A 19,525-nucleotide genomic window follows, 5' to 3' on the forward strand; every position below is an offset into this window, starting at 1 on the left:
GTGCTTTCCTGCTGTGGGTAGCAGAGGAAACGGTCCCTTTATTTTGGGCAGTATTACCCAACCTATACTGCCATCTCCTTCTTGGTGAGCAAAAGGCCCATCCCTTTTTAAGCTCCTGAGCTGTCTAGATGTCCACTATGTTGGTGGGAGTCACTAGAGGAGTTAAAATAACGATATTTCCTTGAACAGTGTTGGGTAGTTGGTGTGTTTGGTTGGGTGCATGTTCACTCCTGCTAGATTTCTAGAGCTGAGTGGTGGATCATGATGGAATATGGCTTTCAGTTTGTTTGATTTTAGGATAAGACAGTGCAAATGCTTGAATTTAAAGAGTGGTTATGAAACAAATAAATGCAAGTGAAGAAAAAGTCATTCTCCATCTGAGGATTACCATGCTTTCTTTGCTTTGCCTTGCTGTCTGATTTCTTCTTTCTTTGTGAATGCGAAGAAAGGGGAGTCATAATTATGTGAATCCCCGCCAGGGAATGCTTGGAATGCTAAAAAAAAAAAAGTTGAAATTTTTAATGTTGAAACTCTAATTAAAATTGGAGTCTTATTAGGAAAATGGGTGTTTGACTAAGAAGCAGCAGCCCTGCCTTTTAGGTCATTTAAAACAAATTAAAACCCCTACACTGGGCTGCAAATATACAGATGGTGGTGTGGTGTGAGTGTGCAGGTAGTCACAACAACTGTCACTCCCAGCTGAATGTTGCAGAGCACATTTATGCTAACAGTCAAATATATGCATGTTCTGTTCTAATTGTCCCCACACACAGCTCCCCAGCAAGGTCTAGAGAAATACAAAGCAAACGGTGTGGCTATGTAATGATGCATTTGATGCCATGTCAGAAATGGGATCTCTCTAAATATTACTTACAGACATTTTTCCAGTGTTCTCTCTGTTCCTTTCTGGAAGGCAGGTTGATCTCAGTAGTTGCCTTTTCTGGCAGTGGTAGAAAACGTGTGTGTAAATACTCCCCATGTATAAACAGCTCCTTTACTCCTGGACAAAAAGGATGTTAAAATGAAACTAAAGCTTGAAAGTATGTTTCAGTTACTCAAAAAATAAATGGTAATAAAGCTGTAATTATCCCCAAAGCTACAAACACAGTAAATAAGTTAAAGTTGAATTTATAACACCTGCAAGCGTATTGAGTATGCAAAAGCAAAACAAAGGCAGCCAAATGACTTTAGCTTCACCCTATAGTAACACTAAGCAAATTTAGTTAGAGAGTAATGATGTTTGTAGTCCTGGATCCATTTGTTTTAAAAAAAAATGAGCTTAATTTATTTTTTTCGTCCTTTAAATCTCACTGCATTATGACTGCAACCATTGCAAAATGGTTAAATCCATGCTGTAAGCATGCAGCTGGCTGCAGCTCATCCTGTAAATAATGCCTCTGTAATTTAAAGACTAATATTCACATGTATTAAAACTAAGAAAAGCATTCTTATTTCTCACTCAACTTATAAAAGTTAATGTTGGAACTAGATGGTCTTTAAGGTCCCTTCCAAACCAAGCCATTCTATGATTCTATCTATATTCTTAGTTTTCATTATGTATTTTGTTACAAAGTAGAGCCTAGGGTATTTTAATTTACCCTAGGCTCTACTTTGTAAAAAATTTTTACAATTTAGATAGTGTATTTAATTTGAAATTTCTATGAAACAGTTTTGTTTTGCATATAAAATGAATTCTGTATGTTTTCTGCATTTTTGTTGATTTTTGCATATAAAATGATTTCTGTATGTTTGTTGCTTGTTTCTGCTGGAATATTTGGCAAGTCAGGTTGAAAGGGCTTTGTGTGTGCTTATCTATCAGTTATTGTTAATAAACAGTTACTTCTTTGTTTAATATCTCTGCATTTTCTTAGTAATTGTGCTGTGGAAGTTGTTTATTCTTTCTTACGTTGCTTTTAATTCTGAACATAATTGTGTTGCACTTCTTTCTGGACTGGGTCAGGTGATTTCCACGTGGATTTGCCAAGCAGATTTTGAAAAGAGTGGAAATATCAGGCCTGTTTCCTTGACTTCCTTTTTGGGATTATTCAAGTCTGAGGCACAGTTAAAAATATATATATAAATAAATATTATTTTTGTTGATATATTGGAAAGAAAATTTATAATGTGTGGGTGATGTTAGAGAAGTGAATATAACACTGAGGTGCATGTTGGCTGTACCTTACTGGGATGGTGTTGGCAGGACCTAAAGCTCTGAATACGAGGGGAAAAACTTAATACTGACCATTACTCAGACATGTTTTAGTATCAAGCCCTTCTGTCACCTTACCCCCACCTCAAAGTGTATACATCAGTTTCTCTCTGAAACAAATATTTCAATAAAACACATGAGAGATATCTGTGGGGTTTGTTTCCAAAGAGGCGCAGTGCCTCCTTGGTTAAGAGGACCTCATAGTAAACCCTGCAGGTTCAGAGACCCTTTCTAGCAAAGCAGTGTGGTACGACTGGCTTTCTATCTAGTTGTTGTCCATTAGTCACAAGTCTACTGATGCCCTTTCTTTCAATTTGGATAAATTCCATTTGTGCTGTGATGTGGTTCATTCACAAGTGGGGATTTGAAAATCCACTTGTTGTACCTTAGGAAATAATTGTTGTGCTTTTCTGTATCTCTGTGAGGACAACCAAGTGTTAGACTTCAGAACCTCATTGGAAGAGAGCCTTCTTTTTTCTGAGAGTAGTGTTTATGGTTTGTTTAATGTTATCAATTATGTCTCAAATAAAAAGCTCTCTACAGATGATCATCGTGCTGTACTTTGAACTCATTTAACTGGACATTATTTACAGAATATTTATCTTGGTTATGGCAGTTTTTGTCACGCAGCGATATTACTTTTCCATTATATATTGCATGTGACCGCCACATAAGTTTGATAATAAATGTTGGGAAATAAAAAACAGAGTAAGTGCCTCAGTATGATAGCAATTCCCATGTGATGGGAAATAATGTCATAAACTTCAAATTACCTTTTAAATAAATGTTTATGTCCAACCCATCCATTAGATCATAGCCCAGAGGGTCAGGAGGATCATTTCTTCATATTTCACTGTATGCATTATGATTGCTTCTTGAGGTGTAAATGATGTTTTTAAATGAAGAATGGCACCCAAACTATACCCAAACAAAGGCTAGACGTTACAAAGTCGCAGTATGGCAGAAATAGCCCGAGCCACTCTGCTAAATATAGAAGTGCAGCAGTAAACTGAATTCATTCTTAGCAAATATTTTTAATAGCGCATCTGCTGAGACGATACAGAAATACAGCTGTTTGTTTCATTCATGCTGTTCGAGGCTTTGACGTTTTAGCCAAGTTCTAACTCTAATTATGGTTTGGTGGATGGTAGTTTGCTAAATGCTTAGGAGAGTAAAGATTTTGGAGAACTGAGAAGAGAATACCTGAGTGTGCAGTGAGGTGCACAGATGGCAGGTATCCTATAAATGAGGATTTTAACCTCCCAGGGCTTTGTGTGCTTGCGACGTGATGACAGCTCCCTCAGTGCCCAGGGGTGGGATTTCCCTTCAGGCACCAGGTGTGGAACAGCCCATATTCCCCACGCTTTTCACAGGGCCAGAGCAGCCCACCTTGAGTGTGATGCAAGCCTGAATCCCACATTTAGATATGTACATACTTTGAGCTGCACCTCCCTAATCCCAGTGTCCTGAAGGAATCCATTTGCATCCTCCAAATGCACTCTGTGTTGAAGTTTTTGTAGATGGTGAAGCCTGAAGGCTGAAGAGGATCACTTTTTCATGTTTCACTTTATGCTTTATGATTGCTTTTTTTAAGTGTAGCTGATGTTTCTCAATGAAGAATGACACCTGAATTATATGCAGAGAAAGGCTAGGCTGTAGATGGAGCTATGCTAGAAAGTCAAGAATGGTCAGGTTTAACAGAGGGTGTCTTGGAAGAAGCTGCAGATGTCCGAGGCGTGTGGGGAATGGCAGGTTGCTCAGCCTGGGCTACTAGGAGTGGGGAAGGAAGGGCTGTCCAGGGCCATTGGACCAATCTGGGGATACGTTAAAACAAAAACAGAATCCGTTTGCAGGCAGGGAAAAGCCATTGTCTTGAAGATTTAAAACACCAATCAAGAACCTCAGTGGTGATTTTGTGTGACTCTGATTTGACCTTCCTGTTTACATTAAGCATGTTTTCTGGCTGTGTACAGTGACATGCTCGCTTTGTTTAACGTATTTGACAGTTACAGCAGTTCTGGGAATAATTGTTCTGGTTGTATATACGTCACGAAAGAAACATGTTGATATTTGGGATAAAGTTACTCTTTAAAAAAAACCTTATTTGTATTTGTTGTGTTTCTCAACCTTTCCTTCCTTTGTGAGGACCATTAACATGTTAAAATCTGGCTGGAAAACAAAGATTCTCAGTAGCATATTAAATTATTTGTCCAAGATGTTATTTTTACTTGGAAGTTAATCTAATCTCGCACCAGTTGGCTGTAATATTATTTCTTTTATCATTAGCATTTGCATAAAAATGTTACATTAATTTCGTAGAGTTCACTTTTTCTTGATTCTTTTTTGTTAGCAGAGATCTATAATCCTTTCCACAGCAACCACTTGTAAAAGCGGAGGATTATGACTTGGGGCAGGACATGAGCAGCAGGAACAGATCAACTTAAAAACAAAGATCCTGTTTGAGTACAAATGCTATTGTTAGTAGAGAGTTGAAGTGAATCAAGTGTCAGGATGTCTAGCTGAATAAAACAAATTCATATCTATGCCACGTGGCATGCAAGCCAGAAGACACATCTTAGCAGTTCTGTGATATACTACGTATTTTTATACCTTTACTTATTATAGTTTTGCTTAGTTCAGTCAGCCACTCCCTCTGAGAGTGGCTGGTATCTATTCAGAGAGCTTTCTGGTTTTCTGCAGATGTATTTTTCTGTCTAAAAAGTTTCTGCGCTTTTTTCACTTTTCCCAAAATCTGCTAAAAGCTGGGATTTGAAATTGCACTGCTATAAGGTCATTTGGAGGTTAACAAAAGCCATTTTGGACTGTTGTTGTCCTTTCTTGATTATGTGTGATCCTTCAGAAAAAGAGATACCTTTTCTTTGTCCCTATATTTAAAAAAATGTATAATGAAGTCTGGTTTTTTATATATTGGTAGTTTAACTGACTTAATTAACATTAATAAATGTGACTCAATTTCAAATTAGTTTTGAGATTTTTTTACTAATATTTGGTCTATTAAAATTGGTAAGAAGTCAGTAGAAGTAACAAGTGACAGAAGATGTTCTAGTGGAAGCAAGGGGAAAAAAAAACATAAATACTGAATTTTGTAATATTTTGTAAGTACTGCAGAATTCTGCATAAGCACCTCTAATGACAAGGCAGGTGGAAGCTTTGGTAGAAGTCAGGCAAATGGAAGATGTATGGAGGGGTCTTTAATCATTGCCACATTGAGACAAGAGGAGCCTCCATGCAATGGTTTCAGTGGTTTTGTCTGTTTGCATGCTTGCTACTGCATGGATTAGGGTCTGTCTTCAATACCCTGAAGTTTGCAAGGTCAAATAAAAACCGTTCTCCTATAACTCTTGTATGAAAAAGATTTTATTGTGCTTGATATATGGAGTTCTTCACATCATTCTACTGATGGCACTTGGGCTGTAACTATATTATCAGTGAATAAGAAAACAGAGGCCCCAGCATTTCAACAGTATGAATTCTTCAGACTGTATTATTTCGTTAGCTCGAGGCAAAAAACTGTGCTCTTAGGGCTCATCTGTGCAGAATGAGTAATCCACGACAAATGTGCAGCCACACTGCGCCTGCAATATGCCCACATCCCGTGGACTAGCCAGTCTTGCTGTGCAACACAGGCAGCCAAGTGTCTCTCATGGACAATAGGCATATGCTAAAAAATGATAATTTTATTATGCTGTCTGAGATTTTACTATAGATAAGTGATTCTAAGAATATTAATACAATCACAGAAGAAGTGTGGGTCTGTTTATCCCATTTAAGTCAGACTTTTATGCTGAAAAGAGTTGCTTTTACCAACAGAATTTTCTGTTACCTAACCACCATTCTGTGAATTCTTTTATGTGAATTCTATGCACAGTGAAAGTGAAATGTGAGTGAAAATACTTATTTGTAGTGCAATCTATGTTGGTGTTTTTACATGGCTTGCATTAGGCTGTGTGATAGCTCAAATTTTCTTTCTTTGCCAAAGCTGCCTAAACAATACAGTGACAGATTTCTGTTTTTATTCTTCATTACTGTCAGTCTTCATCCTCTCTGCCCCACATCAGGGAGGAAGCATTGTGAGTTTGCTGTTTTAATGAAGAGAAATGATGCATCTATCAACTAGAATTTATGGTGGAAGGCACATCAATTCAGTTGCCTTGAGCTTGCTGAGTTTGCATATTCAGGGCCAAGTAGTGCTCTCGATTACTCCTGTGCAACCCCATTAACTTCAGTAGGTTACGCAGTTCAGAAGTGGCTGTGCTGAAGGCAAGGCAGTGTTAGGGAAAAAGGGAGATCTGTTGGCAAAGTCAAGCTCCAGAGTATTATTCTCAAGGCGATGAGTACGCAGTCATAATTCAACTTTTGAAAGGTTCGGATAGCCACCATATAGTCATTTCACAGAGTATTTAAATTTTGTAGATGCAGAGAGCCTCCCCCCCAGAAATAAAAAACCAAAGCCAACAGTTCTAGCCTGGAAACAACTTGTAAATTGTATGTCTGCAGTTGAGTGTATGCTGTAATTATTCCATAACTGTAGGTTGCTTCTTCCTTCTCTCTCCACAGGAGCTGTGCCGTCAGCGCATGGCCGTGAAGACATCTGATCGCCCAGAGCCCCTGCGTGCCTCTCGAATCAATAGTGTTTCCTCCCAGTTCAGTGATGGGCCCATTCCCAGCCCTTCGGCTCGCAGCAGCACGTCGTCCTGGTGTGAGGAGCCAGTGCAGTCCAACATGGACATCTCCACCGGCCACATGATCTTGGTAAGGCAGTTTTTCTTCAAGGCATGTGAAATGCCATCAGAATGTGAGGTGCCCGCTCAGCTTTTGGTAGGAGTTAACTTACACACAAATGACAACTACCTTTTCACGTGTAAAAATATTCTTGAACCTCCTTGGTAATCCTAGCTTTGTATAATTAAAATAAAGGGATTTTTATTTCTTTCTCATTATATTGTTTATATTTCTCTCTGGGGGATATTTTTTTATCTTGGACGTACAAATTGTTTGTGTGCTTGCTTCAAAAAAGATAAGTCGTGCTTTGTCCCTTTGTGCTGGTAATTTGTGTTTAGTTCCGTTTGGACAGCTGAAGAAAATGCTAAATTTCTGATCAGGTTGCTTTTTGTGTGTTTTTACTGTGCAGAGGTATCTGAGCTGAGAATGCAACAGAATATTACGTAGTAATATGGAACAATTTCATTTTCGTTACCCCTGGAAAGAGACCTTCATTTTGTTATTTTTATCAGGTTTTCTTCCTTCTAAGCTGGATCTCTTTTATGTTTGAAAGTATACAAATATATTGTCTTAATGGAGATTGATTTGGAAAACTTGGGTTACTTCCAAACTTAGTTTGAGATTAGTGTCAGTGTAGGAAATGGACACATGAAAATCTGCCTGTATGCATGGAACAGCTCTAGCAGTCCAGAACAGAGGCCAGTGGTCAGGACTTGCTGCTTGGTTCTGTCTTTCCCTGCTAAGTGTCTACTGGTAGAGCTGTGGAGTAATCCCTGGGTTTTGTGCTTCATTTTACTTCTTTAAGTATTTGCTGTCTTTGTAGAGTGCATTGAAATTGAGAAGTTATTAAGTAATGGCAAAGATCATGTTACTTTGTGTTACTTCACTTTCTGTGTTTGATTTGTGCTATTTTTTAGTAGTATTCAGTATTTTTTAATAGGACTGATTTCAAGTAAGGACCCTTTCCATTTGGTACCATTGCCATGCTTTTGGACACTTCCCTGTTGACTTATGCACATCTGTGCAGCTCTGAAGGCTGACCCGTGGGTTTTTTGAAGAGGAAGTTTGTCTCCATTATGTGATATTTTGGGGCCATACTTTTTCCATTTCTTTCTCTTTTAAAGGATTTACATTTGAAAGTACTCTTTGTAGAACTTCTCTGAGTTCTTTAAGCCATCTTATCTAACGGAGAATGGAATGAGGGCAAGCAAAACCCAGAGAGCTAGTTTGACCCCAGCGATGTTACTGACCTTCTTCAGCCTTGGTCAGGTCAGCTATAAAACTGAGCAAAAGCAGGGCAAGTTTGAAAAACAGACTCTTTATCCCAGAATGTCATCCTGAGTAAACACTTATTCCCTGTCCCTGCAAATATTAAGTTTAACACTGATGTACAACTGCAGTTTAGATAGGGTTTTCTGCCATGGCAGAAAATCATATGTCACACTTCCTATTGTCCCACTTTTGCCTGACTGGAGTGAAATTCACTTGATTTTTCTTTCACAGTTATATAAAATGCTTGAGAAAAAAGTATTCCAGTTGTCCAACTCAAAATAAATCCAAATCCCTGTGGTAGTGTTCCATATTTGTATGGAAGTAAAAGCAAAATTTCCTTATATATATATATGGTCAAATGCACTTGATATTTCCAAACCATTCCAATTACTTGATCACATTCTTTTCTTATTCTGGATATGGGAATTTCTGCAAAATTGTAGGAAAGCTATATGAAAAAAAAGTCTTTGAATAAACTTAAATAGAATCAGATTGCACAAGATCACTGTTATGGTGTTCAGTGTCCATAATACAGTCAATGCTGTTTAACCCTGAATGAACTCATACATATGTTAGCTATCTAAGAGCATATGTTGTATCTTAGGTGGTGAGGGTTCAAGGAAGGGTAAAAGAAATGCTGTAATGTCTTGAGAGTACGAACCACACAGAGAGAATAAAAATAGTTAATTTGTGTAGTCTAAACTGGACAAATAAAAGTCAGTGAGTCGGGGAAGTCTGTGTATTGTGCTTTGAAATATGGGATGGGGAAAAATTGTTCTTAATGGACACAGATGATACAAATAGGAGAAAAATGTGAGTTAGAGTCAAAAGGATGCATTTAGCTTGGATATCAGGGCAAGCCTAATAGGAGGGTCAGGCGGGCACTGGGTTGTTTACTTAAGGGAAGTAGTTAAACCATCAATTCATGATTTGATGAAGGCAAAGCCAGTTTAGGTTTACATGGGAAGATCAGCGTCATGCAGTTGCAGCACTGGGCAGATGATTGGACTTGATCAGAATTACTCCTGTTTTGTGTCACTGTGGGTCACGCTGAAACCAGAGAGCTGGCCCAATGTGTGTTTTGCTCAAAAATAAATGCACGTATCCTTAATACCTTATTTGCCTGAATCTCTCTGCCTCTGGAGAGGCTGTGACTTGATGAACTTCAGCAATAGGAAGACTCGCCAGACAGAGCTCTTCCTGCCTCTGCCCTGCAGCTACACGTTGAGGGGAGTGAAAGACCCCACTTCACATCTTACAGATCATTCAGTGCAAGAATTTTCCCAGTTCTTCCTATTTCCTGCTGCTAGATTCCTCTCATCTTCTGAATTTTTAAAGATATTTTTTATGAAAGATATCTCAATGCTTGAAAAAGCAACAAGAAATATTAGCAAGGGGCCCAGCAAGGATAGCAAATGTTATCTGCTTTGCAGGGTAAATGCACTTATAGCTCTATAAATGTGTTTTTCAGCTCCACAGTGTGTGCCGATGTAGCAGTTAGCTGAGTTAGGGCTCCTCAGCCTTTATTGTTCATGGGTGCCAAAGCCTCCCAAGAGAAAATGAAACGATAGATTACTGTGTAAAGTGGCAGCAGGAAATATTTTATTTTGATTTATAAACAGAATAAATCTTGAATGGAAATAACTTAGAATAAATAAACCTGCAGCTGCTAAGTGACTCCGCATAGTCCCTTTCTTGCTCACAGGTACCGTTGGTCAGAAATGCTACCACAAAGGTCATTTAATTTGCTGGAAAAGTCTGGCTGTACCTGAAATGTTGTCCAAACCACCCAAACCTTGAGCATGTTGGAGTCTCTGGCCGGCCACAGGTACTCTTTTCTTAGAGGACTAGCTGCTTGTGATTAGCTGATCACTTGTAGCACTTGAGGTCTGGAGAAACCAGGAATCTGCCAAACCCATGTGGCTGTGGGGCAGTCTCCTTACGTAGGCTTAAATCTTTGAGAGTAAAATCTTGCATTTCTGTCACTTTCCTGTACAAGGACAATGTCTGTGCACTGTTGACAGTAGCATGAGTCAGTTTGTACTACTGGCAGTAGGAAGTAGGGAGGACTCAGGAGACCCATACCAAATGTTCCATGCCTTTTTCCTTTTTCACATTCTCTTTCCTCACATTTGCAGCAGGAGGATGGCCCATATGGCACTTTTTTGATTCTATCATCTTTCTGAAAAATACAAGCACTTTGGAAAATGTAATTAGAGGAGAATGTTTTATGCAGTCGTGTTTGTCGCACTGACTGGCTGGTTTCAGCACAAGCAACAACAAAGAGGTGCTCTCGATTCAGTCACTGTTGTTCTGCAAGAAAATTATTGTTTTCTAGAAGGTCAAAGCAAAGGAAAGAGCAGAAACTAGGAATCAGATTTCCATCCACTTTATTCATATGTGTACATCCATATTTTATGTTCCATGAGAAGTCCTAATAAAGTATCAAACTTCCACCTGTAGTCCAAGAGAAGAAGCATAAGGTTTTGAAGGTGTCCAGGAGATATATAGTATAATTTACTGGGACTCCTAATTTTACCTACATTTTAGATACTTGATGAAGTGGTGTTGCTGATTTGAGTTCATGAATTCCCTTTGTCGTTGATGAGGAGAGTGGGTACCTATGAAGGTCTCCAGAGAATTAAGCAGAGAGGTTTTTACTTGGGACTTCTGCTGTGCTGCCTGCATCATCCCACTGACATCTCCAACCTCACAAAATCATAGGATGGTTGAGGTCAGAAGGGATTTCTCCATCCTGTCCAACCCCCTTTTCAAGCTGGATGTCTGGAGCATGACCAGATGTCTTCTCAGTGGCTCGAAGAAGGAGTATCTCCAACTTAGATGAAGGATTCTCTATTTTTCATACTCAAGAACAAGTTCAGCATGTAAGTTAGGTAGATTGGATCCCGCTCTTGCTTCATACATTTCCATGCTTGCTTGATTAAAATAAATATAACCTTATGAATTTTTATGTAAAGAACTGTGGTGCAAGAAGGGACTTTACGCTTTTGACAACATTTTGATGTAATTTTCTGAATACTGTATATGAGAGAGAATTTGCAGAAGCAGAAGTGATTTTCTGTGTTTGAGTTGTTGGGTTTTTTTCCTTCAGAAGATACACGTGCAAAATCTGAAACATTATACATAAATTAGAGTATCAGAAAATGTGAATTTCCAAGATCAATTTTGGTAGTTGTTTAAGCTGGTAGTCTGAGGAGTATTCTCCCTGAAGATATGAAACTGCTGTATGTATTGGAAAAAATAATGGTTTGTGATAGTTCATACGTACTCTGGTATTCAGTAGGAGAAGAAAGTTATTGCTATGGGTTTGAACAAGGCAGTGGGAACAAATGAGCAAGAGACTGAAATTGAGAGCTTTGCATGGAGGAGGTGTAAGTCCACTTGATCCCTTTGCCCTTGCATTATACTTGCTAAACCAAAAGGACCTTCCCCATAGAGAAGCAAGGGATGGCCTGATATGAGAACTCCTTGTCATAAGGAAGTTCTCATGGTCTTTGAGCACTATTTGGGGTACAAAGGTGTCTAGGGGACAAAGACCTGCTACTGGGAAACCAGTCAAACCCAATAACTTGAATGTTGCCTGCAGTTTCATTCTGATGCTGAATCAATGTAAGGTTTCTTCACAGAATCATAGAATCATAGAATGGCCTGGGTTGCAAAGGACCACAATGCTCATCCAGTTTCAAGCCCCTGCTATGTGCAGGGTCCCCAACCACCAGAACAGGCTGCCCAGAGCCACATCCAGCCTGGCCTTGAATGCCTCCAGGGATGGGGCATCCACAGCCTCCTTGGGCAGCCTGTTCCAGTGCCTCACCACCCTCTCTGTGAGTTTCTTGTGAGACATAGAAAGGTGACAAGGAGAGAATAGTTTCCAAGGTTGCAGCTGGGGCTTTTTGATAACATTGGTATCTTATAGTTTCTGCATGGTAATTTTTAGATGACTTCAGTATGCCTGGTTTGAAAATGAACTCCTTGAGGTAGCTGCTATAGATTTTCTTTGAATTGAATGTGGAGTGTGGAGTTGTATGATAGAAGACACACACCAAGGAAAAAAAAAAAAAAAGTGAATGTTAAATAAATCCTCAACCAAATTTTGTTGAAATTCTGGGGATTTTATTCTTAAAGCTGCAATGAAAGCATGAGCAGAAGGCATCTAAACCCACTTTCCTAAACAGAGAACTTGCAGCACTAAGGACTGATAGCACTGTGCCAGATGCAGGCGTACTTTCCACCTTGAGCTTAATCCCAGCGCACACAAAACATCTCCTGAGCAAAGGAGCTAAGGAGCAGTGTGTGAGCATACTGAGCATACTGCACTGCCTGGAGACACATTCCGCGGGGTGATTAATGCCAGCAGAGACAAAGGTGAGGAGCGCAGGAAGTGAGAACAGGGTCTTTGTCACAGTTGCGGTGTTTGATTAGTTAGCGGTTTTGTTGTTTGTTTTATTTTTCCATGTTGTTTCCTCCTACGGCCGTTAATTTTTCCGTAGCTCTTCATGAATTCAGAGACTGTAGATACTCTGTTTATAAAAGCTTCCGACTGAGAAAACAAACAAAAAATCCTCCCTCGCATGGCAAGGAAGACAAGTCAGTGGCAAAGTTCAGCTAAAAGCGCGAGCTCCTTACACGTATGTTAAGTGGATCTAAATCCCAATTTATCTTTCAGTTCCACCAGTATAAATAGATGTAGGAGTCTCTTGAAATGCAAGTCCCAAGAAAGCTTTGGCCCTAAAGGCCATTTTATCACAGGCAGTCAGATTAGAGGAGCCACATGAGAAAAGGCTGTTGTGCGTATGGCATCACTCAGTGACAAGATAGCCAATAGCCCCTAAAGGACATAAATACTGTGGATGAGAAAATCTTTACCCTTCTCCCTGAGTTGTCACATTTTCAGGGACAGGCAGAGTTGTAAGATTTTCTGTTGATGAAATGACATTTATCCTTTCATTTTAGGATGCTTTTTTTCTCTCTCTCTCTGAGTGTTTAAATCGTTTGGAAACATTTGCCTCTGTTTATTTAAAGTCAGGACTTGAGATACAGTAACAAAGAGAAGCTTCCAAAAAAGTACAAGAAGTCTTGTTGCTTACAAAAATGGCTCTGCAAATAGAGCCAGAAATGCTATCAACGGATGTACTACATAGATTTCTTAAATAAAACTGAGAAAATGTGTTCATGAACCAGTTACTTTTTTGCATTTTAATTTCTGTTTCATGTTCAGTTGCCTCCCTCTTGCTATATTAATCTTGTTGAATACTCCTTAGGAAATAACAACAATTACAATCAACGTTAAATTAGGAAAAACATTCCTCTTGAATACAGATTGATATTAATTTCAAAATCTTTTTTTTTCCCCCCTGAATTTCCCCCTGTTGGTTGTTTTTCCCAAATGTATTCACCATTAGAGTTAACTTGCCAAGTTTCTGTAATATATCTTGATCTGTTGCTTGACAGGGAGGTGTTCAATTCGGCTCCCTGCAAGCTGCTTTGGTTGAACACTTTTAGCTACTTTGTACCTTTCCAAGAAAGGCTTTTAGTAGAAAAAAATGAAGAAAACATCTTTGCCAATGTTGTAGAGTGGCGATCTTTAAAGTGTTGTATGGGGTGAAATACTTGATGCTTGACTAGCTTGTGTGGCTGGATGCACCCAGTAAAAAGGAAGCATCATTGCCATGGCTGGAACAAAAGCTGGTGGCTGTCTGCATTTCTTCCTGTATCTCTCAGCTTTTCTCCATTTCTAGCGATGGTCCAAGTACTGTCAAGGCAAGATTATTACCCCTTGTAGCACATACCATAGGAAGAGGTAGGAGGTTGTTTGATGAAGAGGTCTGTTTTTTGTTCCTCTGTATTGAAAACAAGCCATGTCATTGGGTCCTCAGCTGCTTTTGAAAGTTGCACTAGAGATAGAAACCAGAGATGGAGACTCATCAAGGAGGCTGATAGTCTTTTGGTTCTGCTTCTCTTTGTATTTGTGTTTGTAGCAGATTCAGCAATTCATGGTATTTTGGATCTAACAAGTGGAAATGCCTATTTGTAAGGAGAAGGGCACTTAAAGTTACTCAGAAGGACTTCTCAGTCAGGATAATCACAAAATCACAGAATCACAGGGTTGGAAGAGACCTCAAGGATCATGAATCTCCAACCCCCTGCCACAGGCAGGGCCACCAACCTCCCCATTTAATACCAGACCAGGCTGCCCAGGGCCCCATCCAACCTGGCCTTGAATACCTCCAAGGACGGGGCATCCACAACCTCTCTGGGCAGCTGTTCCAGCACCTCACCACTCTCAGGGTAAAGAATTTCACCCTGATATCCAACCTAAATCTCCCCTCCCTCAACTTCACATCATTTCCCCTTGTCCTGCAGTTATCAACCCTTTCAAAGAGTTGATTCCCCTCCTGTTTGTAGGCTCCCTTTAGGTACTGAAAGGCTGCCATGAGGTCACCCCGCAGCCTTCTTTTCTCCAGGCTGAACAAGCCCAGCTCCCTCAGCCTGTCCTCATAGGGGAGGTGCTCCAGTCCCCTGATGATCTTTGTGTCTTTCCTCTGGACCCTCTCCAACAGCTCCCTGTCTTTTTTGTACTGGGGGCTCCACACTTGGACTCAGTACAGTGAGATGATATTACCTGTTGTCGCATATTTCTGAACTGGTAGCAAAGTTCAGATATGGGAGGGAGGTTCAGGATGCAACTGCAACTATGTGGTGCTTATAGAGAGAGGACATAATATTAGCACTATGTTTTTGTGCTAACGTACTGACTGCAGTTTAAAATACCCAGGAAATGTCCAGTGATATTTTGGAGGGATCCTTCTCCTCATGTGTGCTGTACAGTGATGGTTAAGACCCTGCTGGCCATGAAGGCACCTTAAACCCTCCACTGATTCAACTAAATCAGTTTATGCTCATCTTCAGGGCAAAATTTAAACAAACAAACAAAAACAAACAAAAAACAAACAAACAAAAATGCTTGCTGAAACTTTTCCTGTCATGAGATCTTAATTTGGCACTGTTTTGTGAGTAAGGTATCTGAGTTTGGGTGTTATTTTTAAAATATAATGTGTAGGACACTGGAAAAACACTCCTGTGATGATCAGATTTTGCATATGCACCCACGAAACAGCTGTGGAAAAATTTTTAAATAAATAATCTGTGAAGTATGTTTGTGGATGACATAGTATTTACTGCTTCATAAAGGAGGAGTGTGTTATTTTTTGGTCAAAACCAGATAAAATGGAAGGCTACTACCCTCAAATATTCCATCACCCCTAGCATGTCCTTGCAAAGCATGCACTTAGGCAGTGATTTTCTCTCTTTGTATAACTTTTGTTTGTTTGTTTTTTGTTTTGGGCTGGATTTGTGTTTTCCCATTTTTTTTTCTGGTTGACAGCTTTCTCATGTCTTCCTCATCCTCTTGTCCTAAAGCTGTGTGCTGGTGCACCATGAGCTTTTCCAGCTGGCCAAAAGAAAACAAATAAAAGCTGGGGAATCGTAGAACCATAGAATGATAGAATGGCCTGGATTATAAAGGACCACAATGATCATCTCGTTTCAACCCCCTGCTATATGCAGGGTTGCCAACCACCAGACCAGGCTGCCCAGAGCCACATCCAGCCTGGCCTTGAATGCCTCCAGGGATAGGGAATCCACAACAGCTAAGAGATAGGAGAATTAAGAGTTATTCCTTGCTTCTGTCCACTTGCTGTACCACTTCACTGAACTAAGAATAGGAGGGAGAGGTGGCAAGTACTCACAAGAATTACCTTCTTCAAGCATGACTTGTTACTGCTGTGAGAATTAGCCTGTGCCCTTTTTGTGTTAAATTGCTACAAGAAACGGTACCCAGGTTCCAAGCTGTTTTTCTTCTCGGTGTGGTTAGTAGTAAATACATTAATGTCTGTCGAAGATGGTTGGATTCTGGATTTGGCATGTCTTAAGAACAGGTTTCACTGAGCATGTGTCACAGATGTGTTATTTAAAAGATGAATTATGTGGAGGTTTTCCTCTTTTTGACCTGGCTGTTTGTACACCCTAAAATATTCCCATGAGCATCCATTAGCCCTAACATACAGAGCAACTGAGCTCCAGTGGCTGTCACAGCACAGTGAATTGACGTATGTGTATTTGTACTTGTTCGATTAAATATGTGCATATACAACACATTCCTTTAATGAAAACAAATAAAAAATGACTGTGTCTCCTTACTGAATCCTTTATAGTTATACTCTGAGCATTGGAGAGAATCTGATCATTACAAATGTATTTAAGCATTTTTACTTTAACATCAAAAAGGTACTGAGTGTGAGAAAACAAATAACAGTCAGTTATTTAGTACTGGTTACATTATTTTCTTATTTAAGTAGATCTTAGATTCTTGCAAAAAAAAAACAACTGAAGGATTAGTAAAGCGTACTCTGAGTTGTGTTCTTGCTGTCATCCAAATTCACAGAAAGAAGAAAACGTATTAAAGAAATTCGGTAAGACCAGGTGGTCTGAGTGAATAATTTCCCTTTCATTAACATATTCCCCTTATTAACTTTGTAATTAATTGTACATAGCTAAGGAAAGCTATGGAAATTGCATTTTGAGATGTATCAAAGCTGACTCTGTGCTGCAGACTTCCATGCAATTTACTATTAATGAAGCACGAGATGGAGGCCCCAAATCTATAATTATTACTTACTATTTGAATGACAAGCAAAGAATTTTATCAGCACAGTTTCAAATGAAAGGGGATTAGCAGCTAATGTTGAAATTGTTAATCTTTCTTATTAAAATAATTTTGACGAGAGTGTTTAGCCTGAAAGAGGTTTCTGGAATATCATTTACCATTAAAACAGCTATTTTCTGAGACTCAGTATGAATTTGTCTAAGTTTGACAGCGGGGTGCAAATATTTTTTTAAATGAATGAATATTTTATGGGAGTGAGGGCTGTTCATGTGTGAGCTGATGCCGAGCTGCTTGCTGTGTTCGTATTCCTGGAATGCGTAGCAGGGCGGTGGTACAATATCCATCTGACAAAAGTAAAGATGTCGGCTGAGATAACAATGGAAAAAAGCTGCAGCACAGCATCTGAGAGGTGAAACTGTGCCCGAGGCTGCATCTGCACGCTGCTGATTAGCAGGTGGGAGCTGCATCAGAATTGGGCCCCAGATCTCCCTGATATTTCTATGTGGCAAAAAAAAAAAAAGAAAGGCTGTAATTATGTCTGGTAACAAAGTTTGCTCGTATTTAGAGAGGCTTTCTTACTCCTGCAGATGATGGTGTGTTTCCAGGTTTTATTTTTACCAGTGTCACATCATACCTTAAGATGAAGCTTCAGTAGTGGGCCCTTCAACACCTCCCTGTGTGCTTATATACAAATACCATGCACAGCAGCAGTGTCCTTGTAGAAGCGTAGATAATTGTTGGTGGGCAGAGGTATAATACGCACATCTTTCAGATGTTAATGAAAACTAGTTGACATTTTAAAATTTAAACTTTTCAGTGAAATCTTTGCAGTTGCCATTTCTTATGGGAGCATACAATTGAAGTTGGGGAGGTTGTTGTCATTGCTCAGGATGAGGAGACGGCAAATTTACAGTGACACAAATGGTGAAGAGCAAAGGAGTGATAATTTATGAAATTTAATTTGCAGTGGTCTCTGCCACATAAATACTGGAGGAGATGTAAGTTAAACAACGCTATTAATTTGCTTGCATCCCGTTATAGACAGAAGCTAACTTAAGAGATGTCACGTGCCTTTGCCAGTGACAAATCTAAACAGCAGAATAAATAGGGATCATTTAAATGCTTTGATTAAGACATGATACGTGTGAGTTAGGCGGACATTGTATAAAGATACCATCAAAACAACAAACACAAAGTAAACAGCCCCATGTTCCTGCACTGCCAGGGCACTGCTCCGAGCCGTACCTATGTGCAGAATGTGGGAATTTCTGCGAGTTCACTCCTAAATACAAAGGTTACAGAGCAAATTTAATATCTGTAGTCCTACAAATGTTCCTCTTCTGCCTGAGAAATGGCCTGTTGTTTTATGTCCCCTTCACCTCCTTTTATCTCTTGGTAAATCTGCTTTTGACCAGTTTGACTGAAAGCATTACACATTTTATTGCTTAATATTGCCTAGTTGCTGCCAGCATACATGGAATATGCAAACAGTGCCTAATGCATTATTTCTTAAGGTAATAATTATTTCCTTATTTCTTTTTTCTTATTCATTATTTATTTCTTAAAGTCTACTTTAAATTCTGCCAGAGTCTAGAAAACTCTGCAGTCTCAGAGGATATATACCAACCATTGACTTAGCATATGTGTGTGCTAACAGCTGAATTTTGGGATACTATGCCCTTCAGATGGTGCTTGGGAGCCTGTAGGAGAAATTTTGATCAGAGTCACTGGGAGTTTTTCAACTAACTTCAGTAACCAAATTAATAATAATAAAAATCTGATTCTTATACTCTTAGGCACTTTTGAGCATGTAGGTTCAAAGTTCTTTTTAAAGGTCAGTGTCATTATCCTGTCTCTTCACTCCAGGAAGCTCAGGCCCTGATAAGGAACTGTCATGGCTAAGACTAACCTTAAGGTCAGAGGTAGAGCCAGGAGTAGAGCCCCATTCTCTGGTGTTCCAGTGCTCTGCCCTCACAGCTAATCCTACTGGCTCTAATAAACAAGGAATCATGTTAAAGGGTAATATTTTTGCCTTTTTTTGTCCCTTGTTGGCCTATTTTAAAGACATGAAATCGTGACGTGAAAGAATTTGAGAGTGCTGCCCTTGTGTTTGTCATATTGTATTCTGTGAGTTTAGTTTTGGCCTCATTATATAATAGCGAACTATTCCATATTTGGAGAGATGATAGATACTAAATATGCCTTGAAAAGCTTATGAGAAGCAAACTGATGATGTGCAATGTATGGTTATAGTTATCCCTGTGATGTAAAAGATGCCATCTACTCATTTTTGGGTCTCTTCTGAATTGAGAAGAAATACACTTCAGGAGTATATTTCAAGACTGCTAGATCCTTAGCCGTTGCACACACGCACACATGCATCAATTGTTAGGTTCTTTATTTTGCTTTCTTCTTCTGGTTAGCAGTAAGCACAACTTGTGCTGTCAACACAAAACTGCTACTCTCACTTTTTCAGCGCTTTCTTGTTGCTTCAGTACTCAAAGAGAAGAGTTCCCAGGAAAAGGCAAAGTGCGCAGTTACTGGATATGCCTTCTTCTGTAGCATTTTCTTCATTTACTTTGGTTGTTGGTTTTGTTTTGTGTATGGGAACTGTT

General features: G+C 39.4%; 1 protein-coding gene across 1 annotated transcript in view; it reads left to right on the plus strand.

Moving 5' to 3' along the window:
* Positions 1–19,525, plus strand: part of PTPRN2 (protein tyrosine phosphatase receptor type N2) — a gene marked incomplete at both ends in the record, with an annotated part of 620,206 nt that overhangs the window by 533,552 nt on the left and 67,129 nt on the right. Inside the window, one exon of the mRNA XM_079538424.1 lies at positions 6,788–6,982. Coding sequence (XP_079394550.1) covers positions 6,788–6,982 — 195 coding nt within the window. The remainder of the gene's footprint in view (positions 1–6,787; positions 6,983–19,525) is intronic.

This window comes from Tetrao urogallus (assembly GCF_951394365.1).
Source record: "Tetrao urogallus genome assembly, chromosome: 7".
Classification (NCBI taxonomy): Eukaryota; Metazoa; Chordata; class Aves; order Galliformes; family Phasianidae; genus Tetrao; species Tetrao urogallus.